The 27,500-nt window shown below is 44.1% G+C and overlaps 1 protein-coding gene across 1 annotated transcript in view; it reads right to left on the reverse strand.

Annotated features, from left to right (window-relative positions):
* Positions 1-2,353: 2,353 nt before the first annotated feature.
* Positions 2,354-27,500, reverse strand: part of LOC124026390 (serine/threonine-protein kinase SMG1-like) — a gene marked incomplete at both ends in the record, with an annotated part of 61,144 nt that continues 35,997 nt past the window's right edge. The window contains 7 exon segments of the mRNA XM_046339414.1: positions 2,354-2,535; positions 2,902-3,039; positions 6,488-6,697; positions 6,799-7,091; positions 12,179-12,368; positions 13,664-13,826; positions 16,906-17,132. Of these exon segments, the coding sequence (XP_046195370.1) occupies positions 2,354-2,535; positions 2,902-3,039; positions 6,488-6,697; positions 6,799-7,091; positions 12,179-12,368; positions 13,664-13,826; positions 16,906-17,132 (1,403 nt within the window).

Below are 27,500 nucleotides of genomic sequence, written 5' to 3' on the forward strand. Positions count from 1 at the left end.
ACGTTCAGTTACGTATTGCTGCACGACAATGGGCCTCAGGATCTCATCACAGTATCTCTGTGCATTCAAATAGCCATCGATAAATTCAATTGTGTTTATTGTCCGTAGCTTATGCCTGTCCATACCATAACCCCACCGCCACCATGGGGCACTCTGTTCACATCAGCAAACCGCTTGCCCACACGACACCATACACATGGTCTGCGGTTGAGGCCGGTTGGACATACTGCCAAATTCTTTAGAACAACGTTGCGGCAGCTACGGTAGAGAAATTAACGTTAAATTATCTGGCAACATTCCTGCAGTCAGTATGCCATTGCACGCACCCTCAAAACCTGAGACATCTGTGGCATTGTGTTGTGTGTCGAAACTACAGCCTTTATTGTCCCCAGCACAAGCTGCACCTGTGAAATGACCATACTTTTGATATTCCACACCTGTCAGGTGGATGGAATATTTTGGCAAAGGATAAACGCTCACTAACAGGGATGTAAACTAATTTGCGCACAAAAGTTGATAGAAATGAGCTTTTTGTGCGTATGGAACATTTCTGGGATCTTTTACTTCATTCAGCTCATGAAACACTTTACATGCTGCATTTATATTTTGGTTCGGGGTATATTGTTTCTCAATAGGGAATCCATGTTTACTTGACAGAACACAATCTTTTAGGTTTTTGCATAAAATTGAAAGATTTAGTTTAATAATAAACTAAATTGAAAGAGAAGACTAGATTTAGTTTTTTCTAATACGAAAGAGTAGACAATGTTTTCTGACTCGATTAATAATCCCACCCACAGTGGATTGATTGACAGGTCTGAAACTCTACCAACTCTGAATCAAACATCATGCCCCCTCCCCTGACAAACCCACCCACAGTGAATTATTGTTTGGCCAAACTGTTAAAGGGATAGTTCACCCAAATTAGAAAAGGCCTATTGGTTTCCTTACCCTAAGTGTCCACAGCAGCAAAGCCAATGAAATACATCATTGTGGCAATTCATATCTTGCACTAAAGCTGTAAATATGACTAATCTTAGAAGACCGGTTTAATGTTAAAAATAGTTTTTACTTAGAAAATAGTCCTGATCCTATAAACGTAGACAACATCCAAAGTTTTCTAACACACTGAAATAATATATTTTCAGTGAATCAAGGCATTAGCATGTACGAGGAGGCGGGGTCCCTGGGAAATGCCCCTCCCAGGGACCCCCACAGCATGGGAATTCCCTGGCTGGCAAATTTTTCTCAATTTTCTTGCAGAAAACCTTGACTATACAGGGAATAGGGTGCCATTGGAGACGTAAACCCAGAAGGTGGAGACCCAGAAGGTGGAGACGTAAACCCAGAAGGTGGAGACCCAGAAGGTGGAGAGGTAAACCCAGGAGAGGTGGAGAGGTAAACCCAGGAGAGGTGGAGAGGTAAACCCAGGAGAGGTGGAGAGGTAAACCCAGGAGAGGTGGAGAGGTAAACCCAGGAGAGGTGGAGAGGTAAACCCAGGAGAGGTGGAGACGTAAACCCAGGAGAGGTGGAGAGGTAAACCCAGGAGAGGTGGAGAGGTAAACCCAGGAGAGGTGGAGACGTAAACCCAGGAGAGGTGGAGAGGTAAACCCAGAAGGTGGAGAGGTAAACCCAGGAGAGGTGGAGACGTAAACCCAGAAGGTGGAGACCCAGAAGGTGGAGAGGTAAACCCAGGAGAGGTGGAGAGGTAAACCCAGAAGGTGGAGAGGTAAACCCAGGAGAGGTGGAGAGGTAAACCCAGGAGAGGTGGAGAGGTAAACCCAGAAGGTGGAGAGGTAAACCCAGGAGAGGTGGAGAGGTAAACCCAGAAGGTGGAGAGGTAAACCCAGAAGGTGGAGACGTAAACCCAGAAGGTGGAGAGGTAAACCCAGGAGAGGTGGAGAGGTAAACCCAGGAGAGGTGGAGAGGTAAACCCAGGAGAGGTGGAGAGGTAAACCCAGGAGAGGTGGAGAGGTAAACCCAGGAGAGGTGGAGAGGTAAACCCAGAAGGTGGAGACCCAGAAGGTGGAGAGGTAAACCCAGGAGAGGTGGAGAGGTAAACCCAGAAGGTGGAGAGGTAAACCCAGGAGAGGTGGAGAGGTAAACCCAGGAGAGGTGGAGAGGTAAACCCAGAAGGTGGAGAGGTAAACCCAGAAGGTGGAGACGTAAACCCAGAAGGTGGAGAGGTAAACCCAGGAGAGGTGGAGAGGTAAACCCAGGAGAGGTGGAGAGGTAAACCCAGGAGAGGTGGAGAGGTAAACCCAGGAGAGGTGGAGAGGTAAACCCAGGAGAGGTGGAGAGGTAAACCCAGGAGAGGTGGAGAGGTAAACCCAGGAGAGGTGGAGAGGTAAACCCAGAAGGTGGGCAGCGTGAGTGGTGTACCTGGCTGGTACGCTGGCTCTCCCGGGCCACGAGGGCGCGGCGCTCTGCGATGGTCAGATCAAAGTCCTGGAGCACCGGGGCCAGGGCAGGGTTGGCCCCTCCGGCCCACTTCAGACGCTGCTCTATACTGCCCTCTAGTGATGCCAGCTTCTCCTGCAGGGGGGGGGAGAGGACAGATCCAATTAAAAAAACACAGACACACAGTCATTAAAGGACTCAGACCAGAGAGAGAAAAGAGAGCATTTTATTTACAGGAGTAGCGGTCTAGTTAGCTATCAAGGTTGACAGATTGGTCAGCAGGTAGCCTAGTGGTTAGAGCGTTGGGCAAGTAACTGAAAGGTTGCTAGATCGAATCCCCGAGCAGACAAGGTAAAAATCTGTCGTTCTGCCCCCTGAACAAGGCAGTTAACTCACTGATCCTCGGCTGTCATTGTAAAAAAAATAATTTGTTCTCAACTGACTTGCCAAGTTAAATAAAGGTGAAATAAAAAACATAAATAATAATTGGTGATGACTGACCTGGACAGCAGCGATGGCCGCCTCGTCCTGGCTGAGTTTGTAAAGCTTCTTCTTCATGCTACTGAGGATGATGGAGCGAGGAGGAGGGCTCACACTCATCGGCTGGGTCCTAGGGCCGAGCACGTCCTCATGCTGCCACTGGAACACAGACAGAGGACGGGGTTAAAGGGTAAATACCAAAAACACTACGTCCTATGATTAACAGTGTTAAATAACAATAACACGTGAAAACAATATATGTTTTTTTGTGAACGAATATTTCATTTTTGTCGTCGTAGCAACATGTGAAAATCTGTTGCAGCTCAAGTGTTAAAACACTACTTCCTAAGGTTAACAATATTTATTTTTGTGAACGAATATTTAATTTTTGTCGTCGTAGCAACATGTGAAAATCTGTTTTCAGCTCAAGTCGACTACAAAACCCACAATACAATGCTCTCTCTGGGGTTGGCCAGCTAGCAAACGTAGCGACACAGAATAATACCAAAGTCAATATCAGCATGTGAAGTAGCTAGCTAGCTGTAAAAACACAAACGTGCAACTCTGCTACCCAGAGACAGTGCAGGGAACGGCAACAAGGGCCCGTGCCTCAGACACAAAGGGGACGCATAACGAGATGGTAGATGGTTAAATAATTTGGTACACTGTAGATTGAGCACATATATACGTTGTCATGACGATATTAACTTGATTATATACTTGTTCTAGAACAAGTATGACGGTACTGTCTATTGGCTGATACAGCAATCTGGAGTGAAGGTAATGGTTTTAAAACCGTTATGAAATGTGATAAAGCGTCTGCTAAATGGCATATATATATATATATATGATAACACATTATCTCCTGTGACAGAACCATGTCCTCTACATGACCAACAGTATGTGGACACCTGATCGTCAAAACGTCTCATTCCAAAATCACAGGCATTAATACAGAGTTGGTCCCCCCTTTGCTGCTATAACAGCCTCCACTCTTCTGGGAAGGCTTTCCACTAGATGTTGGAACATTGCTGCTATAACAGCCTCCATTCTTCTGGGAAGGCTTTCCACTAGATGTTGGAACATTGCTGCTATAACAGCCTCCATTCTTCTGGGAAGGCTTTCCACTAGATGTTGGAACATTGCTGCTATAACAGCCTCCACTCTTCTGGGAAGGCTTTCCACTAGATGTTGGAACATTGCTGCTATAACAGCCTCCACTCTTCTGGGAAGGCTTTCCACTAGATGTTGGAACATTGCTGCTATAACAGCCTCCATTCTTCTGGGAAGGCTTTCCACTAGATGTTGGAACATTGCTGCTATAACAGCCTCCACTCTTCTGGGAAGGCTTTCCACTAGATGTTGGAACATTGCTGCTATAACAGCCTCCATTCTTCTGGGAAGGCTTTCCACTAGATGTTGGAACATTGCTGCTATAACAGCCTCCACTCTTCTGGGAAGGCTTTCCACTAGATGTTGGAACATTGCTGCTATAACAACCTCCATTCTTCTGGGAAGGCTTTCCACTAGATGTTGGAACATTGCTGCTATAACAGCCTCCATTCTTCTGGGAAGGCTTTCCACTAGATGTTGGAACATTGCTGCGGGGACTTGCTTCCATTCAGCCACAAGAGCCTTAGTGAGGTTGGGCTCTGATGTTAGGCGATTAGGCCTGGCTCGCAGTCAGCATTCCAATTAGTCCTTCTGTAGCTCAGTTGGTAGAGCATGGCGCTTGTAACGCCAGGGTAGTGGGTTCGATCCCCGGGACCACCCATACGTAGAATGTATGCACACATGACTTTAAGTCGCTTTGGATAAAAGCGTCTGCTAAATGGCATATATTATTATATTAATCCCAGAGGTGTTCTATGGGGTTGAGGTCAGGGCTCTGTGCAGGCCAGTCAAGATCTTCCAGACTGAGCTCGACAAACAATTTCTGTATGGACCTGACTTTGTGCACGGGGGGCATTGTCATGCTGAAACAGGAAAGGGCCTTCCCCAAACTGTTGCCACAAAGTTGGAAGCACAGAATCATCTAGAATGTCATTGTCTGCTGTAGTGTTAAGATTTCCCTTCACTGGAACTAAGGGACCTGAACCATGAAAAACAGCCCCAGACCATTATTCCTCCTCCACCAAACTTTACAGTTGGCACTATGCATTGGGGCAGGTAGTGTTCTCCTGGCAACCACCAAACCCAGATTAGTCCGTCGGACTGACAGATGGTGAAGCGTGATTCATCACTCCAGAGAAAACCTTTCTACTGCTCTAAAGGCAGTGAGCTTCACACCACTCCAGCCGACGCTTGACATTGAGCAGTGATCTTAGGCTTGTATGTGCCTGCTCGGCCATGGAAACCCATTTCATGAAGCTCTCGACGAACAGTTCTTGTGCCGACGTTTCTTCCAGAAGGCAGTTGGGAACTCAGCAGTGAGTGTTGCAACAGAGGACTGACGATTCTTAAGAGCTACGCGCTTCAGCACTCTGCGGTCCTGTTCTGTGAGCTTGTGTGGCCTACCACTTCGCGGCTGAGCCGTTGTTGCTCCTAGAGGTTTCCACTTCACAATAACAGCACTCACAGTTAACAGGGTCAGCTCTAGCAGGGCAGAAATTTTACAAACTGACTTGTTGGAAATGTGGCATCCTATGACGGTGCCACGTTGAAAGTCACTGAACTCTTCAGTAAGGCCATTCTACTGCTAATGTTTGTCTGTGGAGATTGCATGGCGGTGTGCTTGATTTTATACACCTGTCAGCAACAGGGTGTGGCTTAAATAGCCAAATCCACACATTCTAATGGGTGTCCCACATACTCGTGTGTGTATATATATATATATATATAGTGTAGCTATGACGCGTTCCTTCACGATTTCTTGATTTCTCAAACGGACCACTTAGTGGTTAAATCATGTTATTTAACCCCCTGATACAACACAGGCTTTTACCAAATTCACAGGAGTTTCATGATTTATATTCCTGGGGGTGGACTATCCCTTTAACACACACACACACACACACACACACACACACACACACACACACACACACACACACACACACACACACACACACACACACACACACACACAGGGTCCTAGGACCTATCAAGTCTTCATGCTGCCACTGGGCTACACAGAGACAGGACAGGGTTAACCCCCACCCCCCTCCTCTCACACAGAGACAGGACAGGGTTAACCCCCACCCCCCTCCTCTCACACAGAGACAGGACAGGGTTAACCCCCACCCCTCCTCTCACACAGAGACAGGACAGGGTTAACCCCCACCCCCCTCCTCTCACACAGAGACAGGACAGGGTTAACCCCTACCCTCCTCTCACACTAGGACACACAGAGACAGGACAGGGTTAACCCCCACCCCTCCTCTCACACTGGGACACACAGAGACAGGACAGGGTTAACCCCCACCCCCTCCTCTCACACAGAGACAGGACAGGGTTAACCCCACCCCTCCTCTCACACTGGGACACACAGAGACAGGACAGGGTTAACCCCACCCCTCCTCTCACACTGGGACACACAGAGACAGGACAGTGTTAACCCCCCCTCCTCTCACAGAGACAGGACAGGGTTAAACCCCCCTCCTCTCACCTGGAACATGGTGATGTGTAGCTGGGTGCGTTGCAGGGAGACCTTGGCAGCGTCCAGGCTGGTCTCCAGGCGTCTGAGCAGGTCCAGTTTCTTCCAGGCCGTGTCGTAGGAGGACGCCAGCACCGTGCCTCTGTTCAGTAGCAGCTGAGACATACGGCCTGCGCCCAGACCCTGCACCACCGTCTGCTTACACAACTCATCCAGCGACACCTGGACAATTAACAACCACACGTTTAAAATCAGAACTAAACATGTATGAAGACGACATAACATCTTGATGGATCAGGTCCGTAACACGGCCTCCTTCCCACCTTGCCGTCGGCTCCGAAGTCCTTGGCCTCCACCTGCGCGGTGAGATCCAGACCCAGGGCGGACAGAGTGCTGCAGAGAGACAGACCCAGGGTCTGGGTGGGAAGACCAATCAGCATCTGACGGACAAACTCTGCTGTGAACGCCTTGATGGGCCGGGTCATCTGCTCCTCGCTCACTACCACCGCCGCCGCCGCCCCCCGGAACACGGGCTTCCCTGGTAGACCTACACCCCCCAGACCCACTACTGGGCCGTTGGAGGGAGGAGGGTCCTCAGACACTGGGGGGCACGTACCTGGGAGGGAGGGGGGAGAGAGAGGGGGTCAAACGCACTATATATATATATAATGTTTCAGATACCGTTTCATAAGGCTGGGAATTGCCAGGGACGTCGCAATACAATATTATCATGATACTTAGGTGGCGATACGATACGTATTTAGATTCCTACGATCCTATATGGATTGCTATTCGATAGTGATTCTATATGGATTACTATTTGATAGTGATTCTATATGGATTGCTCTTCGATAGTGATTCTATATGGATTACTATTCGATAGTGATTCTATATGGATTACTATTCGATAGTGATTCTATATGGATTACTATTTGATAGTGATTCTATATGGATTGCTCTTCGATAGTGATTCTATATGGATTGCTATTCGATAGTGATTCTATATGGATTACTATTTGATAGTGATTCTATATGGATTGCTCTTCGATAGTGATTCTATATGGATTACTATTCGATAGTGATTCTATATGGATTGCTCTTCGATAGCGATTCTATATGGATTACTATTTGATAGTGATTCTATATGGATTGCTCTTCGATAGTGATTCTATATGGATTGCTATTCGATAGTGATTCTATATGGATTGCTCTTCGATAGCGATTCTATATGGATTGCTCTTCGATAGTGATTCTATATGGATTGCTCTTCGATAGTGATTCTATATGGATTGCTCTTCGATAGCGATTCTATATGGATTGCTCTTCGATAGCGATTCTATATGGATTGCTCTTCGATAGTGATTCTATATGGATTGCTCTTCGATAGCGATTCTATATGGATTGCTCTTCGATAGTGATTTCTATTTGTGATTCGATGTTCCAAACATACTGCTGACTATACGTCTGCTGCAGAGAGACGAGAGAGAGTCATGAGAAAACAAGATTAGATCAGACGCGGAGACAGAGGACGCGGAGACAGAAGACGCGGAGACAGAAGACGCGGAGACAGAAGACGCGGAGACAGAAGACGCGGAGACAGAAGACGCGGAGACAGAAGACGCGGAGACAGAAGACGCGGAGACAGAAGACGCGGAGACAGAAGACGCGGAGACAGAAGACGCGGAGACCGAAGACGCGGAGACCGGAGACGCGGAGACAGGAGACGCGGAGACAGGAGACGCGGAGACAGGAGACGCGGAGACAGGAGACGCGGAGACAGGAGACGCGGAGACAGGAGACGCGGAGACAGGAGACGCGGAGACAGGAGACGCGGAGACAGGAGACGCGGAGACAGGAGACGCGGAGACAGAAGACGCGGAGACAGAAGACGCGGAGACAGAAGACGCGGAGACAGAAGACGCGGAGACAGAAGACGCGGAGACAGAAGACGCGGAGACAGAAGACGCGGAGACAGAAGACGGAGACAGAAGACGCGGAGACAGAAGACGCGGAGACAGAAGACGCGGAGACAGAAGACGCGGAGACAGGAGACGCGGAGACAGGAGACGCGGAGACAGGAGACGCGGAGACAGGAGACGCGGAGACAGGAGACGCGGAGACAGGAGACGCGGAGACAGGAGACGCGGAGACAGGAGACGCGGAGACAGGAGACGCGGAGACAGGAGACGCGGAGACAGGAGACGCGGAGACAGGAGACGCGGAGACAGGAGACGCGGAGACAGGAGACGCGGAGACAGGAGACGCGGAGACAGGAGACGCGGAGACAGGAGACGCGGAGACAGGAGACGCGGAGACAGGAGACGCGGAGACAGGAGACGCGGAGACAGGAGACGCGGAGACAGAAGACGGGAGACAGAAGACGCGGAGACAGAAGACGCGGAGACAGAAGACGCGGAGACAGAAGACGCGGAGACAGAAGACGCGGAGACAGAAGACGCGGAGACAGAAGACGCGGAGACAGAAGACGCGGAGACAGAAGACGCGGAGACAGAAGACGCGGAGACAGAAGACGCGGAGACCGAAGACGCGGAGACCGAAGACGCGGAGACCGAAGACGCGGAGACCGAAGACGCGGAGACCGAAGACGCGGAGACCGAAGACGCGGAGACCGAAGACGCGGAGACCGAAGACGCGGAGACCGAAGACGCGGAGACCGAAGACGCGGAGACCGAAGACGCGGAGACAGAAGACGCGGAGACAGAAGACGCGGAGACAGAAGACGCGGAGACAGAAGACGCGGAGACAGAAGACGCGGAGACAGAAGACGGAGACAGAAGACGCGGAGACAGAAGACGCGGAGACAGAAGACGCGGAGACAGAAGACGCGGAGACAGAAGACGCGGAGACAGAAGCCGCGGAGACAGAAGCCGCGGAGACAGAAGCCGCGGAGACAGAAGCCGCGGAGACAGAAGCCGCGGTGACAGAAGCCATGGTGACAGAAGCCATGGTGACAGAAGCCATGGTGACAGAAGCCATGGTGACAGAAGCCATGGTGACAGCGGTGCTGAAAACCAACTGGCTCATTTTAGACGGTTGGAGAACAAGAGAGAAAATCCAAATCTTCCGGTTACTAGTCCAACGCTCTAACCACTAGGCTACCCTGCCGCCCCCACGCTCTAACCACTAGGCTACCCTGCCGCCCCCACGCTCTAACCACTAGGCTACCCTGCCGCCCCCACGCTCTAACCACTAGGCTACCCTGCCGCCCCCACGCTCTAACCACTAGGCTACCCTGCCGCCCCCACGCTCTAACCACTAGGCTACCCTGCCGCCCCCACGCTCTAACCACTGCTGCCCTGCCCCACGCTCTAACCACTAGGCTACCCTGCCGCCCCACGCTCTAACCACTAGGCTACCCTGCCGCCCCCACGCTCTAACCACTAGGCTACCCTGCCGCCCCCACGCTCTAACCACTAGGCTACCCTGCCGCCCCCACGCTCTAACCACTAGGCTACCCTGCCGCCCCCACGCTCTAACCACTAGGCTACCCTGCCGCCCCACGCTCTAACCACTAGGCTACCCTGCCGCCCCCACGCTCTAACCACTAGGCTACCCTGCCGCCCCCACGCTCTAACCACTAGGCTACCCTGCCGCCCCCACGCTCTAACCACTAGGCTACCCTGCCGCCTAACCACGCTCTAACCACTAGGCTACCCTGCCGCCCCCACGCTCTAACCACTAGGCTACCCTGCCGCCCCCACGCTCTAACCACTAGGCTACCCTGCCGCCCCCACGCTCTAACCACTAGGCTACCCTGCCGCCCCCACGCTCTAACCACTAGGCTAGCCTGCCGCCCCCACGCTCTAACCACTAGGCTACCCTGCCGCCCCCACGCTCTAACCACTAGGCTACCCTGCCGCCCCCACGCTCTAACCACTAGGCTACCCTGCCGCCCCTACGCTCTAACCACTAGGCTACCCTGCCGCCTCTACGCTCTAACCACTAGGCTACCCTGCCGCCTCTACGCTCTAACCACTAGGCTACCCTGCCGCCTCTACGCTCTAACCACTAGGCTACCCTGCCGCCTCTACGCTCTAACCACTAGGCTACCCTGCCGCCTCTACGCTCTAACCACTAGGCTACCCTGCCGCCTCTACGCTCTAACCACTAGGCTACCCTGCCGCCTCTACGCTCTAACCACTAGGCTACCCTGCCGCCTCTACGCTCTAACCACTAGGCTACCCTGCCGCCTCTACGCTCTAACCACTAGGCTACCCTGCCGCCTCTACGCTCTAACCACTAGGCTACCCTGCCGCCTCTACGCTCTAACCACTAGGCTACCCTGCCGCCTCTACGCTCTAACCACTAGGCTCCCTGCCACCTCTACGCTCTAACCATTAGGCTACCTGCCACCTCTACACTCTAAGAGAGTGTCTGAGCGAAGGTTCCACACAGAGAGACTATAAAGCCATCCGTATTCTCACCAGAGAGTGAAGGATCCACACAGAGAGACTATAAAGCCATCCGTATTCTCACCAGAGAGTGAAGGATCCACACAGAGAGACTATAAAGCCATCCGTATTCTCACCAGAGAGTGAAGGATCCACACAGAGAGACTATAAAGCCATCAGTATTCTCACCAGAGAGTGTCTGAGTGAAGGATCCACACAGAGACTATAAAGCCATCAGTATTCTCACCAGAGAGTGAAGGATCCACACAGAGAGACTATAAAGCCATCAGTATTCTCACCAGAGAGTGTCTGAGTGAAGGATCCACACAGAGAGACTATAAAGCCATCATTATTCTCACCAGAGAGTGAAGGATCCACACAGAGAGACTATAAAGCCATCAGTATTCTCACCAGAGAGTGTCTGAGTGAAGGATCCACACAGAGAGACTATAAAGCCATCATTATTCTCACCAGAGAGTGGCTGAGTGAAGGATCCACACAGAGAGACTATAAAGCCATCAGTATTCTCACCAGAGAGTGGCTGAGTGAAGGATCCACACAGAGAGACTATAAAGCCATCAGTATTCTCACCAGAGAGTGGCTGAGTGAAGGATCCACACAGAGAGACTATAAAGCCATCATTATTCTCACCAGAGAGTGAAGGATCCACACAGAGAGACTATAAAGCCATCATTATTCTCACCAGAGAGTGAAGGATCCACACAGAGAGACTATAAAGCCATCATTATTCTCACCAGAGAGTGAAGGATCCACACAGAGAGACTATAAAGCCATCAGTATTCTCACCAGAGAGTGAAGGATCCACACAGACAGACTATAAAGCCATCAGTATTCTCACCAGAGAGTGTCTGAGTGAAGGATCCACACAGAGAGACTATAAAGCCATCAGTATTCTCACCAGAGAGTGAAGGATCCACACAGAGAGACTATAAAGCCATCAGTATTCTCACCAGAGAGTGAAGGATCCACACAGAGAGACTATAAAGCCATCATTATTCTCACCAGAGAGTGAAGGATCCACACAGAGAGACTATAAAGCCATCATTATTCTCACCAGAGAGTGAAGGATCCACACAGAGAGACTATAAAGCCATCAGTATTCTCACCAGAGAGTGTCTGAGTGAAGGATCCACACAGAGAGACTATAAAGCCATCAGTATTCTCACCAGAGAGTGAAGGATCCACACAGAGAGACTATAAAGCCATCAGTATTCTCACCAGAGAGTGAAGGATCCACACAGAGAGACTATAAAGCCATCAGTATTCTCACCAGAGAGTGTCTGAGCGAAGGATCCACAGAGCCTGAAAAACTCCCTGATGGTTTGGAGTCTCTTGAGGAAGAAGATCTCCTCCAGAACATGTCTGTGAGGACCGCTGTGGAAGAAATGGACCTGGGCCGCCCGCGCCTCACGCATCACATCCACCTTCCGCCACGCCGGCGGCACCTCCATGGAAATCATCTGGAAAGGAGAGGAAATAACATCATTGAGAGACGGGAGAGTGAGAAGAAAGGAATAGCCTGAGATAAGTGACAAACAAATGGAATGTGGAGTGAAGAGGAACAACAAGACAAAGATGAGTTTAAGATGAAAGAGAGATTGAGAAAGAGAGAGGGGGGAAAGAGATTGAGAAAGAGAGAGGGGGAAAGAGATTGAGAAAGAGAGAGGGGGAAAGAGAGAGGGGGAAAGAGATTGAGAAAGAGAGGGGGAAAGAGATTGAGAAAGAGAGAGGGGAAAGAGATTGAGAAAAGAGAGAAAGAGAGAGGGGAAAGAGATTGAGAAAGAGAGAGGGGAAAGAGATTGAGAAAGAGAGAGGGGGAAAAGAGAAAGAGAGGGGAAAGAGATTGAGAAAGAGAGAGGGGGAAAGAGATTGAGAAAGAGAGAGGGGGAAAGAGATTGAGAAAGAGAGAGGGGGAAAGAGATTGAGAAAGAGAGAGGGGGAAAGAGATTGAGAAAAGAGAGAGGGGGAAAGAGATTGAGAAAGAGAGAGGGGGAAAGAGATTGAGAAAGAGAGAGGGGGAAAGAGATTGAGAAAGAGAGAGGGGGAAAGGGAGAAAAGAGAGGGGGAAAGAGATTGAGAAAGAGAGAGGGGGAAAGAGATTGAGAAAGAGAGAGGGGGAAAGAGATTGAGAAAGAGAGAGGGGGAAAGAGATTGAGAAAAGAGAGGGGGAAAGAGATTGAGAAAGAGAAGGGGGAAAGAGATTGAGAAAGAGAGAGGGGGAAAGAGATTGAGAAAGAGAGAGGGGGAAAGAGATTGAGAAAGAGAGAGGGGGAAAGAGATTGAGAAAGAGAGAGGGGGAAAGAGATTGAGAAAGAGAGAGGGGGAAAGAGATTGAGAAAAGAGAGGGGGAAAGAGATTGAGAAAGAGAGAGGGGGAAAGAGATTGAGAAAGAGAGAGGGGGAAAGAGATTGAGAAAGAGAGAGGGGGAAAGAGATTGAGAAAAGAGAGGGGGAAAGAGATTGAGAAAGAGAGAGGGGGAAAGAGATTGAGAAAGAGAGAGGGGGAAAGAGATTGAGAAAGAGAGAGGGGAAAGAGATTGAGAAAGAGAGAGGGGGAAAGAGATTGAGAAAGAGAGAGGGGGAAAGAGATTGAGAAAGAGAGAGGGGGGAAAGAGATTGAGAAAGAGAGAGAGGAAAGAGATTGAGAAAGAGAGAGAGGAAAGAGCTTGAGAAAGAGAGAGGGGGGAAAGAGATTGAGGCTGAGAGGGGAAAGAGATTGAGAAAGAGTGAGGACATTGAGGAAGTAGATGTGTTACCTTCTCTGTGAGCTGCCCGAAGGCGGTCTCTAGCTGAGCAAACATGCCATCGAAGGCCACCAGCAGCATCTGACCGGCGGACATCTTAGGAGAGTCCTGTCCCACGGCGTCCATACCGGCCCCTGGAGGCTGCATCAGCTGGCAGTACTGGGCCCGCAACATCCTGCAATATAACATAACCAATTAACACGAACCCTACTGCCTGTCTGTTCCCAGTACTGGGCCCACAACATCCTGAAATATAACCAATTAACACGAACCCTACTGCCTGTCTGTTCCCAGTACTGGGCCCACAACATCCTGAAATATAACCAATTAACACGAACCCTACTGCCTGTCTGTTCCCAGTACTGGGCCCACAACATCCTGCAATATAACCAATTAACACGAACCCTACTGCCTGTCTGTTCCCAGTACTGGGCCCACAACATCCTGAAATATAACCAATTAACACGAACCCTACTGCCGGTCTGTTCCCAGTACTGGGCCCACAACATCCTGCAATATAACATATAATATAACCAATTAACACGAACCCTACTGCCTGTCTGTTCCCAGTACTGGGCCCACAACATCCTGAAATATAACATAACTAATTAACACGAACCCTACTGCCTGTCTGTTCCCAGTACTGGGCCCACAACATCCTGAAATATAACCAATTAACACGAACCCTACTGCCTGTCTGTTCCCAGTACTGGGCCCACAACATCCTGCAATATAACCAATTAACACGAACCCTACTGCCTGTCTGTTCCCAGTACTGGGCCCACAACATCCTGCAATATAACCAATTAACACGAACCCTACTGCCTGTCTGTTCCCAGTACTGGGCCCACAACATCCTGAAATATAACCAATTAACACGAACCCTACTGCCTGTCTGTTCCCAGTACTGGGCCCACAACATCCTGCAATATAACATATAATATAACCAATTAACACGAACCCTACTGCCTGTCTGTTCCCAGTACTGGGCCCACAACATCCTGAAATATAACATAACTAATTAACACGAACCCTACTGCCTGTCTGTTCCCAGTACTGGGCCCACAACATCCTGAAATATAACCAATTAACACGAACCCTACTGCCTGTCTGTTCCCAGTACTGGGCCCACAACATCCTGAAATATAACCAATTAACACGAACCCTACTGCCTGTCTGTTCCCAGTACTGGGCCCACAACATCCTGAAATATAACCAATTAACACGAACCCTACTGCCTGTCTGTTCCCAGTACTGGGCCCACAACATCCTGCAATATAACATATAATATAACCAATTAACACGAACCCTACTGCCTGTCTGTTCCCAGTACTGGGCCCACAACATCCTGAAATATAACCAATTAACACGAACCCTACTGCCTGTCTGTTCCCAGTACTGGGCCCACAACATCCTGAAATATAACCAATTAACACGAACCCTACTGCCTGTCTGTTCCCAGTACTGGGCCCACAACATCCTGAAATATAACCAATTAACACGAACCCTACTGCCTGTCTGTTCCCAGTACTGGGCCCGCAACATCCTGAAATATAACCAATTAACACGAACCCTACTGCCGGTCTGTTCCCAGTACTGGGCCCGCAACATCCTGAAATATAACCAATTAACACGAACCCTACTGCCTGTCTGTTCCCAGTACTGGGCCCACAACATCCTGAAATATAACCAATTAACACGAACCCTACTGCCTGTCTGTTCCCAGTACTGGGCCCACAACATCCTGAAATATAACCAATTAACACGAACCCTACTGCCTGTCTGTTCCCAGTACTGGACCCACAACATCCTGAAATATAACCAATTAACACGAACCCTACTGCCTGTCTGTTCCCAGTACTGGACCCACAACATCCTGAAATATAACCAATTAACACGAACCCTACTGCCTGTCTGTTCCTAGTACTGGGCCCACAACATCCTGAAATATAACCAATTAACACGAACCCTACTGCCTGTCTGTTCCCCTGTTCTAACCTGGTGATGTGGAGACAGAGTCTGTTCTAACCTGGTGATGTGGAGACAGTGTCTGTTCTAACCTGGTGATGTGGAGACAGTGTCTGTTCTAACCTGGTGATGTGGAGACAGTGTCTGTTCTAACCTGGTGATGTGGAGACAGTGTCTGTTCTAACCTGGTGATGTGGAGACAGTGTCTGTTCTAACCTGGTGATGTGGAGACAGTGTCTGTTCTAACCTGGTGATGTGGAGACAGTGTCTGTTCTAACCTGGTGATGTGGAGACAGTGTCTGTTCTAACCTGGTGATGTGGAGACAGTGTCTGTTCTAACCTGGTGATGTGGAGACAGTGTCTGTTCTAACCTGGTGATGTGGAGACAGTGTCTGTTCTAACCTGGTGATGTGGAGACAGTGTCTGTTCTAACCTGGTGATGTGGAGACAGTGTCTGTTCTAACCTGGTGATGTGGAGACAGTGTCTGTTCTAACCTGGTGATGTGGAGACAGTGTCTGTTCTAACCTGGTGATGTGGAGACAGTGTCTGTTCTAACCTGGTGATGTGGAGACAGTGTCTGTTCTAACCTGGTGATGTGGAGACAGTGTCTGTTCTAACCTGGTGATGTGGAGACAGTGTCTGTTCTAACCTGGTGATGTGGAGAGAGTGTCTGTTCTAACCTGGTGATGTGGAGAGAGTGTCTGTTCTAACCTGGTGATGTGGAGACAGTGTCTGTTCTAACCTGGTGATGTGGAGACAGTGTCTGTTCTAACCTGGTGATGTGGAGACAGTGTCTGTTCTAACCTGGTGATGTGGAGACAGTGTCTGTTCTAACCTGGTGATGTGGAGACAGTGTCTGTTCTAACCTGGTGATGTGGAGACAGTGTCTGTTCTAACCTGGTGATGTGGAGAGAGTGTCTGTTCTAACCTGGTGATGTGGAGACAGTGTCTGTTCTAACCTGGTGATGTGGAGACAGTGTCTGTTCTAACCTGGTGATGTGGAGACAGTGTCTGTTCTAACCTGGTGATGTGGAGACAGTGTCTGTTCTAACCTGGTGATGTGGAGACAGTGTCTGTTCTAACCTGGTGATGTGGAGACAGTGTCTGTTCTAACCTGGTGATGTGGAGACAGTGTCTGTTCTAAGCTGGTGATGTGGAGACAGTGTCTGTTCCCCTGTTCTAACCTGGTGATGTGGAGAGAGTGTCTGTTCTAACCTGGTGATGTGGAGACAGTGTCTGTTCTAACCTGGTGATGTGGAGACAGTGTCTGTTCCCCTGTTCTAACCTGGTGATGTGGAGACACTGTGTGTCCGCCTCGTGCTCCAGGCCCATGGCGGCGCTGCGGAGGTGTGTGTGCAGGGCGTCGGCCAGCCCCTGCAGGGAGACCCCGTCTGCACACTGCTCCACTAAGAGGTCCAGCTCCGACAGCATGGTCTCCAGGGTGGCCTCGCCCTTCAACATGCAGCGTAGAGCCTCCGGGAAGATGATCTGACGGAAGTTAGTGTTCAGCTCCTGGGAGGGAGGGAGGGAGGGGAGGAGGGGAGAGAGGAAAACAGGAAGGAAGGGAGGGAGGAAAACAGGAAGGAAGGGAGGGGAGGGAGGGAAACAGGAAGGAAGGGAGGGAGGGGAGGGAAACAGGAAGGAAGGGAGGGGACAGGGGGAAACAGGAAGGAAGGGAGGGAGGGAAACAGGAAGGAAGGGAGGGGAGGGGGAGGGAGGGAGGCGAGGAAGGGAGGGGAGGAAGGAAGGGAGGAAGGGAGGCAGGGAGGGGAGGAAGGAAGGGAGGCAGGGAGGGGAGGAAGGAAGGAAGGGAGGGAGGGAAACAGGAAGGAAAACAGTAAGTTAAACAGGAAAACAGGAAGGAAGGAGAGAGAGAGATCAGCCAGAAAGACAAGCGGACCAGTGAAGGTGGACAACGTCATTCTGATAACATTGGTGAGGGGTTCTGTTACACTTCCCAAGTTAGAGACCCACTCTCACCACAACGCAACACTTCACAATGTAGCTCTCTGGTCTCCTACATGTTGTCCTCTAACCCAGGGTTTCACAAACTCGGTCCCGGGGCCCCATCTGTGTGGGGGTGGGGGGGTCTAGATATGCACTATCGAGACATACATGTCCTGTATGTCTAGATAGTATATTAGGTGTCAACATGTCCTGTATGTCTAGATAGTATATTAGGTGTCAACATGTCTAGATAGTATATTAGGTGTCAACATGTCTAGATAGTATATTAGGTGTCAACATGTCTAGATAGTATATTAGGTGTCAACATGTCTAGATAGTATATTAGGTGTCAACATGTCTAGATAGTATATTAGGTGTCAACATGTCTAGATAGTATATTAGGTGTCAACATGTCTAGATAGTATATTAGGTGTCAACATGTCTAGATAGTATATTAGGTGTCAACATGTCTAGATAGTATATTAGGTGTCAACATGTCTAGATAGTATATTAGGGTGTCAACATGTCTAGATAGTATATTAGATGTCAACATGTCTAGATAGTATATTAGGTGTCAACATGTCTAGATAGTATATTAGGTGTCAACATGTCTAGATAGTATATTAGGTGTCAACATGTCTAGATAGTATATTAGGTGTCAACATGTCTAGATAGTATATTAGGTGTCAACATGTCCTGTATGTCTAGATAGTATATTAGGTGTCAACATGTCTAGATAGTATATTAGGTGTCAACATGTCTAGATAGTATATTAGGTGTCAACATGTCTAGATAGTATATTAGGTGTCAACATGTCTAGATAGTATATTAGGTGTCAACATGTCTAGATAGTATATTAGGTGTCAACATGTCTAGATAGTATATTAGGTGTCAACATGTCTAGATAGTATATTAGGTGTCAACATGTCTAGATAGTATATTAGGTGTCAACATGTCTAGATAGTATATTAGGTGTCAACATGTCTAGATAGTATATTAGGTGTCAACATGTCTAGATAGTATATTAGGTGTCAACATGTCCTGTATGTCTAGATAGTATATTAGGTGTCAACATGTCTAGATAGTATATTAGGGTGTCAACATGTCTAGATAGTATATTAGGTGTCAACATGTCCTGTATGTCTAGATAGTATATTAGGTGTCAACATGTCTAGATAGTATATTAGGTGTCAACATGTCTAGATAGTATATTAGGTGTCAACATGTCCTGTATGTCTAGATAGTATATTAGGTGTCAACATGTCTAGATAGTATATTAGGTGTCAACATGTCTAGATAGTATATTAGGTGTCAACATGTCCTGTATGTCTAGATAGTATATTAGGTGTCAACATGTCTAGATAGTATATTAGGTGTCAACATGTCTAGATAGTATATTAGGTGTCAACATGTCTAGATAGTATATTAGGTGTCAACATGTCCTGTATGTCTAGATAGTATATTAGGTGTCAACATGTCCTGTATGTCTAGATAGTATATTAGGTGTCAACATGTCTAGATAGTATATTAGGTGTCAACATGTCTAGATAGTATATTAGGTGTCAACATGTCTAGATAGTATATTAGGTGTCAACATGTCCTGTATGTCTAGATAGTATATTAGGTGTCAACATGTCCTGTATGTCTAGATAGTATATTAGGTGTCAACATGTCCTGTATGTCTAGATAGTATATTAGGTGTCAACATGTCTAGATAGTATATTAGGTGTCAACATGTCTAGATAGTATATTAGATGTCAACATGTCCTGTATGTCTAGATAGTATATTAGGTGTCAACATGTCTAGATAGTATATTAGGTGTCAACATGTCTAGATAGTATATTAGGTGTCAACATGTCTAGATAGTATATTAGGTGTCAACATGTCCTGTATGTCTAGATAGTATATTAGGTGTCAACATGTCTAGATAGTATATTAGGTGTCAACATGTCTAGATAGTATATTAGGTGTCAACATGTCTCTAGATAGTATATTAGGTGTCAACATGTCCTGTATGTCTAGATAGTATATTAGGTGTCAACATGTCTAGATAGTATATTAGGTGTCAACATGTCTAGATAGTATATTAGGTGTCAACATGTCTAGATAGTATATTAGGTGTCAACATGTCTAGATAGTATATTAGGTGTCAACATGTCTAGATAGTATATTAGGTGTCAACATGTCTAGATAGTATATTAGGTGTCAACATGTCTAGATAGTATATTAGGTGTCAACATGTCTAGATAGTATATTAGGTGTCAACATGTCTAGATAGTATATTAGGTGTCAACATGTCTAGATAGTATATTAGGTGTCAACATGTCCTGTATGTCTAGATAGTATATTAGGTGTCAACATGTCTAGATAGTATATTAGGGTGTCAACATGTCTAGATAGTATATTAGGTGTCAACATGTCCTGTATGTCTAGATAGTATATTAGGTGTCAACATGTCTAGATAGTATATTAGGTGTCAACATAGATAGTATATTAGGTGTCAACATGTCCTGTATGTCTAGATAGTATATTAGGTGTCAACATGTCTAGATAGTATATTAGGTGTCAACATGTCTAGATAGTATATTAGGTGTCAACATGTCTAGATAGTATATTAGGTGTCAACATGTCTAGATAGTATATTAGGTGTCAACATGTCTAGATAGTATATTAGGTGTCAACATGTCTAGATAGTATATTAGGTGTCAACATGTCTAGATAGTATATTAGGTGTCAACATGTCCTGTATGTCTAGATAGTATATTAGGTGTCAACATGTCTAGATAGTATATTAGGTGTCAACATGTCTAGATAGTATATTAGGTGTCAACATGTCTAGATAGTATATTAGGTGTCAACATGTCCTGTATGTCTAGATAGTATATTAGGTGTCAACATGTCCTGTATGTCTAGATAGTATATTAGGTGTCAACATGTCTAGATAGTATATTAGGTGTCAACATGTCTAGATAGTATATTAGGTGTCAACATGTCTAGATAGTATATTAGGTGTCAACATGTCCTGTATGTCTAGATAGTATATTAGGTGTCAACATGTCTAGATAGTATATTAGGTGTCAACATGTCTAGATAGTATATTAGGTGTCAACATGTCCTGTATGTCTAGATAGTATATTAGGTGTCAACATGTCTAGATAGTATATTAGGTGTCAACATGTCTAGATAGTATATTAGGTGTCAACATGTCTAGATAGTATATTAGGTGTCAACATGTCCTGTATGTCTAGATAGTATATTAGGTGTCAACATGTCCTGTATGTCTAGATAGTATATTAGGTGTCAACACTGTATGTCTAGATAGTATATTAGGTGTCAACATGTCTAGATAGTATATTAGGTGTCAACATGTCTAGATAGTATATTAGATGTCAACATGTCCTGTATGTCTAGATAGTATATTAGGTGTCAACATGTCTAGATAGTATATTAGGTGTCAACATGTCTAGATAGTATATTAGGTGTCAACATGTCTAGATAGTATATTAGGTGTCAACATGTCCTGTATGTCTAGATAGTATATTAGGTGTCAACATGTCTAGATAGTATATTAGGTGTCAACATGTCCTGTATGTCTAGATAGTATATTAGGTGTCAACATGTCCTGTATGTCTAGATAGTATATTAGGTGTCAACATGTCTAGATAGTATATTAGGTGTCAACATGTCTAGATAGTATATTAGGTGTCAACATGTCTAGATAGTATATTAGGTGTCAACATGTCCTGTATGTCTAGATAGTATATTAGGTGTCAACATGTCCTGTATGTCTAGATAGTATATTAGGTGTCAACATGTCCTGTATGTCTAGATAGTATATTAGGTGTCAACATGTCTAGATAGTATATTAGGTGTCAACATGTCTAGATAGTATATTAGGTGTCAACATGTCTAGATAGTATATTAGGTGTCAACATGTCTAGATAGTATATTAGGTGTCAACATGTCTAGATAGTATATTAGGTGTCAACATGTCTAGATAGTATATTAGGTGTCAACATGTCCTGTATGTCTAGATAGTATATTAGGTGTCAACATGTCCTGTATGTCTAGATAGTATATTAGGTGTCAACATGTCTAGATAGTATATTAGGTGTCAACATGTCTAGATAGTATATTAGGTGTCAACATGTCTAGATAGTATATTAGGTGTCAACATGTCTAGATAGTATATTAGGTGTCAACATGTCTAGATAGTATATTAGGTGTCAACATGTCCTGTATGTCTAGATAGTATATTAGGTGTCAACATGTCCTATGTCTAGATAGTATATTAGGTGTCAACATGTCTAGATAGTATATTAGGTGTCAACATGTCTAGATAGTATATTAGGTGTCAACATGTCTAGATAGTATATTAGGTGTCAACATGTCCTGTATGTCTAGATAGTATATTAGGTGTCAACATGTCCTGTATGTCTAGATAGTATATTAGGTGTCAACATGTCTAGATAGTATATTAGGTGTCAACATGTCTAGATAGTATATTAGGTGTCAACATGTCTAGATAGTATATTAGGTGTCAACATGTCTAGATAGTATATTAGGTGTCAACATGTCCTGTATGTCTAGATAGTATATTAGGTGTCAACATGTCCTGTATGTCTAGATAGTATATTAGGTGTCAACATGTCTAGATAGTATATTAGGTGTCAACATGTCTAGATAGTATATTAGGTGTCAACATGTCCTGTATGTCTAGATAGTATATTAGGTGTCAACATGTCTAGATAGTATATTAGGTGTCAACATGTCTAGATAGTATATTAGGTGTCAACATGTCTAGATAGTATATTAGGTGTCAACATGTCCTGTATGTCTAGATAGTATATTAGGTGTCAACATGTCTAGATAGTATATTAGGTGTCACACATGTCTAGATAGTATATTAGGTGTCAACATGTCTAGATAGTATATTAGGTGTCAACATGTCTAGATAGTATATTAGGTGTCAACATGTCTAGATAGTATATTAGGTGTCAACATGTCTAGATAGTATATTAGGTGTCAACATGTCCTGTATGTCTAGATAGTATATTAGGTGTCAACATGTCCTGTATGTCTAGATAGTATATTAGGTGTCAACATGTCTAGATAGTATATTAGGTGTCAACATGTCCTGTATGTCTAGATAGTATATTAGGTGTCAACATGTCCTGTATGTCTTGATAGTATATTAGGTGTCAACATGTCTAGATAGTATATTAGGTGTCAACATGTCCTGTATGTCTAGATAGTATATTAGGTGTCAACATGTCCTGTATGTCTAGATAGTATATTAGGTGTCAACATGTCTAGATAGTATATTAGGTGTCAACATGTCTAGATAGTATATTAGGTGTCAACATGTCCTAGATAGTATATTAGGTGTCAACATGTCTAGATAGTATATTAGGTGTCAACATGTCTAGATAGTATATTAGGTGTCAACATGTCTAGATAGTATATTAGGTGTCAACATGTCTAGATAGTATATTAGGTGTCAACATGTCTAGATAGTATATTAGGTGTCAACATGTCTAGATAGTATATTAGGTGTCAACATGTCCTGTATGTCTAGATAGTATATTAGGTGTCAACATGTCCTGTATGTCTAGATAGTATATTAGGTGTCAACATGTCTAGATAGTATATTAGGTGTCAACATGTCTAGATAGTATATTAGGTGTCAACATGTCTAGATAGTATATTAGGTGTCAACATGTCTAGATAGTATATTAGGTGTCAACATGTCTAGATAGTATATTAGGTGTCAACATGTCTAGATAGTATATTAGGTGTCAACATGTCTAGATAGTATATTAGGTGTCAACATGTCTAGATAGTATATTAGGTGTCAACATGTCTAGATAGTATATTAGGTGTCAACATGTCTAGATAGTATATTAGGTGTCAACATGTCCTGTATGTCTAGATAGTATATTAGGTGTCAACATGTCCTGTATGTCTTGATAGTATATTAGGTGTCAACATGTCTAGATAGTATATTAGGTGTCAACATGTCTAGATAGTATATTAGGTGTCAACATGTCTAGATAGTATATTAGGTGTCAACATGTCTAGATAGTATATTAGGTGTCAACATGTCTAGATAGTATATTAGGTGTCAACATGTCCTGTATGTCTAGATAGTATATTAGGTGTCAACATGTCTAGATAGTATATTAGGTGTCAACATGTCTAGATAGTATATTAGGTGTCAACATGTCTAGATAGTATATTAGGTGTCAACATGTCTAGATAGTATATTAGGTGTCAACATGTCCTGTATGTCTAGATAGTATATTAGGTGTCAACATGTCCTGTATGTCTAGATAGTATATTAGGTGTCAACATGTCCTGTATGTCTAGATAGTATATTAGGTGTCAACATGTCTAGATAGTATATTAGGTGTCAACATGTCCTGTATGTCTAGATAGTATATTAGGTGTCAACATGTCCTGTATGTCTTGATAGTATATTAGGTGTCAACATGTCTAGATAGTATATTAGGTGTCAACATGTCTAGATAGTATATTAGGTGTCAACATGTCCTGTATGTCTAGATAGTATATTAGGTGTCAACATGTCCTGTATGTCTTGATAGTATATTAGGTGTCAACATGTCTAGATAGTATATTAGGTGTCAACATGTCTAGATAGTATATTAGGTGTCAACATGTCTAGATAGTATATTAGGTGTCAACATGTCCTGTATGTCTTGATAGTATATTAGGTGTCAACATGTCTAGATAGTATATTAGGTGTCAACATGTCTAGATAGTATATTAGGTGTCAACATGTCTAGATAGTATATTAGGTGTCAACATGTCCTGTATGTCTAGATAGTATATTAGGTGTCAACATGTCCTGTATGTCTAGATAGTATATTAGGTGTCAACATGTCTAGATAGTATATTAGGTGTCAACATGTCTAGATAGTATATTAGGTGTCAACATGTCTAGATAGTATATTAGGTGTCAACATGTCTAGATAGTATATTAGGTGTCAACATGTCTAGATAGTATATTAGGTGTCAACATGTCTAGATAGTATATTAGGTGTCAACATGTCCTGTATGTCTAGATAGTATATTAGGTGTCAACATGTCTAGATAGTATATTAGGTGTCAACATGTCTAGATAGTATATTAGGTGTCAACATGTCTAGATAGTATATTAGGTGTCAACATGTCTAGATAGTATATTAGGTGTCAACATGTCCTGTATGTCTAGATAGTATATTAGGTGTCAACATGTCTAGATAGTATATTAGGTGTCAACATGTCCTGTATGTCTAGATAGTATATTAGGTGTCAACATGTCTAGATAGTATATTAGGTGTCAACATGTCTAGATAGTATATTAGGTGTCAACATGTCTAGATAGTATATTAGGTGTCAACATGTCTAGATAGTATATTAGGTGTCAACATGTCTAGATAGTATATTAGGTGTCAACATGTCTAGATAGTATATTAGGTGTCAACATGTCCTGTATGTCTAGATAGTATATTAGGTGTCAACATGTCTAGATAGTATATTAGGTGTCAACATGTCTAGATAGTATATTAGGTGTCAACATGTCTAGATAGTATATTAGGTGTCAACATGTCTAGATAGTATATTAGGTGTCAACATGTCCTGTATGTCTAGATAGTATATTAGGTGTCAACATGTCCTGTATGTCTAGATAGTATATTAGGTGTCAACATGTCCTGTATGTCTAGATAGTATATTAGGTGTCAACATGTCCTGTATGTCTAGATAGTATATTAGGTGTCAACATGTCTAGATAGTATATTAGGTGTCAACATGTCTAGATAGTATATTAGGTGTCAACATGTCTAGATAGTATATTAGGTGTCAACATGTCCTGTATGTCTAGATAGTATATTAGGTGTCAACATGTCTAGATAGTATATTAGGTGTCAACATGTCTAGATAGTATATTAGGTGTCAACATGTCTAGATAGTATATTAGGTGTCAACATGTCCTGTATGTCTAGATAGTATATTAGATGTCAACATGTCCTGTATGTCTAGATAGTATATTAGGTGTCAACATGTCTAGATAGTATATTAGGTGTCAACATGTCCTGTATGTCTAGATAGTATATTAGGTGTCAACATGTCTTGATAGTATATTAGGTGTCAACATGTCTAGATAGTATATTAGGTGTCAACATGTCTAGATAGTATATTAGGTGTCAACATGTCCTGTATGTCTAGATAGTATATTAGGTGTCAACATGTCTAGATAGTATATTAGGTGTCAACATGTCCTGTATGTCTAGATAGTATATTAGGTGTCAACATGTCTAGATAGTATATTAGGTGTCAACATGTCTAGATAGTATATTAGGTGTCAACATGTCTAGATAGTATATTAGGTGTCAACATGTCTAGATAGTATATTAGGTGTCAACATGTCTAGATAGTATATTAGGTGTCAACATGTCCTGTATGTCTAGATAGTATATTAGATGTCAACATGTCCTGTATGTCTAGATAGTATATTAGGTGTCAACATGTCTAGATAGTATATTAGGTGTCAACATGTCTAGATAGTATATTAGGTGTCAACATGTCTAGATAGTATATTAGGTGTCAACATGTCTAGATAGTATATTAGGTGTCAACATGTCTAGATAGTATATTAGGTGTCAACATGTCTAGATAGTATATTAGGTGTCAACATGTCTAGATAGTATATTAGGTGTCAACATGTCTAGATAGTATATTAGGTGTCAACATGTCTAGATAGTATATTAGGTGTCAACATGTCTAGATAGTATATTAGGTGTCAACATGTCTAGATAGTATATTAGGTGTCAACATGTCTAGATAGTATATTAGGTGTCAACATGTCTAGATAGTATATTAGGTGTCAACATGTCTAGATAGTATATTAGGTGTCAACATGTCTAGATAGTATATTAGGTGTCAACATGTCTAGATAGTATATTAGGTGTCAACATGTCTAGATAGTATATTAGGTGTCAACATGTCTAGATAGTATATTAGGTGTCAACATGTCTAGATAGTATATTAGGTGTCAACATGTCTAGATAGTATATTAGGTGTCAACATGTCTAGATAGTATATTAGGTGTCAACATGTCTAGATAGTATATTAGGTGTCAACATGTCTAGATAGTATATTAGGTGTCAACATGTCTAGATAGTATATTAGGTGTCAACATGTCTAGATAGTATATTAGGTGTCAACATGTCTAGATAGTATATTAGGTGTCAACATGTCTAGATAGTATATTAGGTGTCAACATGTCTAGATAGTATATTAGGTGTCAACATGTCTAGATAGTATATTAGGTGTCAACATGTCTAGATAGTATATTAGGTGTCAACATGTCTAGATAGTATATTAGGTGTCAACATGTCTAGATAGTATATTAGGTGTCAACATGTCTAGATAGTATATTAGGTGTCAAAATGTCTAGATAGTATATTAGGTGTCAACATGTCTAGATAGTATATTAGGGTGTCAACATGTCTAGATAGTATATTAGGTGTCAACATGTCTAGATAGTATATTAGGTGTCAACATGTCTAGATAGTATATTAGGTGTCAACATGTCCTGTATGTCTAGATAGTATATTAGGTGTCAACATGTCTAGATAGTATATTAGGTGTCAACATGTCTAGATAGTATATTAGGTGTCAACATGTCCTGTATGTCTAGATAGTATATTAGGTGTCAACATGTCTAGATAGTATATTAGGTGTCAACATGTCCTGTATGTCTAGATAGTATATTAGGTGTCAACATGTCTAGATAGTATATTAGGTGTCAACATGTCTAGATAGTATATTAGGGTGTCAACATGTCTAGATAGTATATTAGGTGTCAACATGTCTAGATAGTATATTAGGGTGTCAACATGTCTAGATAGTATATTAGGTGTCAACAT

Source organism: Oncorhynchus gorbuscha, unplaced genomic scaffold (genome assembly GCF_021184085.1).
Source record: "Oncorhynchus gorbuscha isolate QuinsamMale2020 ecotype Even-year unplaced genomic scaffold, OgorEven_v1.0 Un_scaffold_2722, whole genome shotgun sequence".
In the NCBI taxonomy this organism is placed as follows: domain Eukaryota; kingdom Metazoa; phylum Chordata; class Actinopteri; order Salmoniformes; family Salmonidae; genus Oncorhynchus; species Oncorhynchus gorbuscha.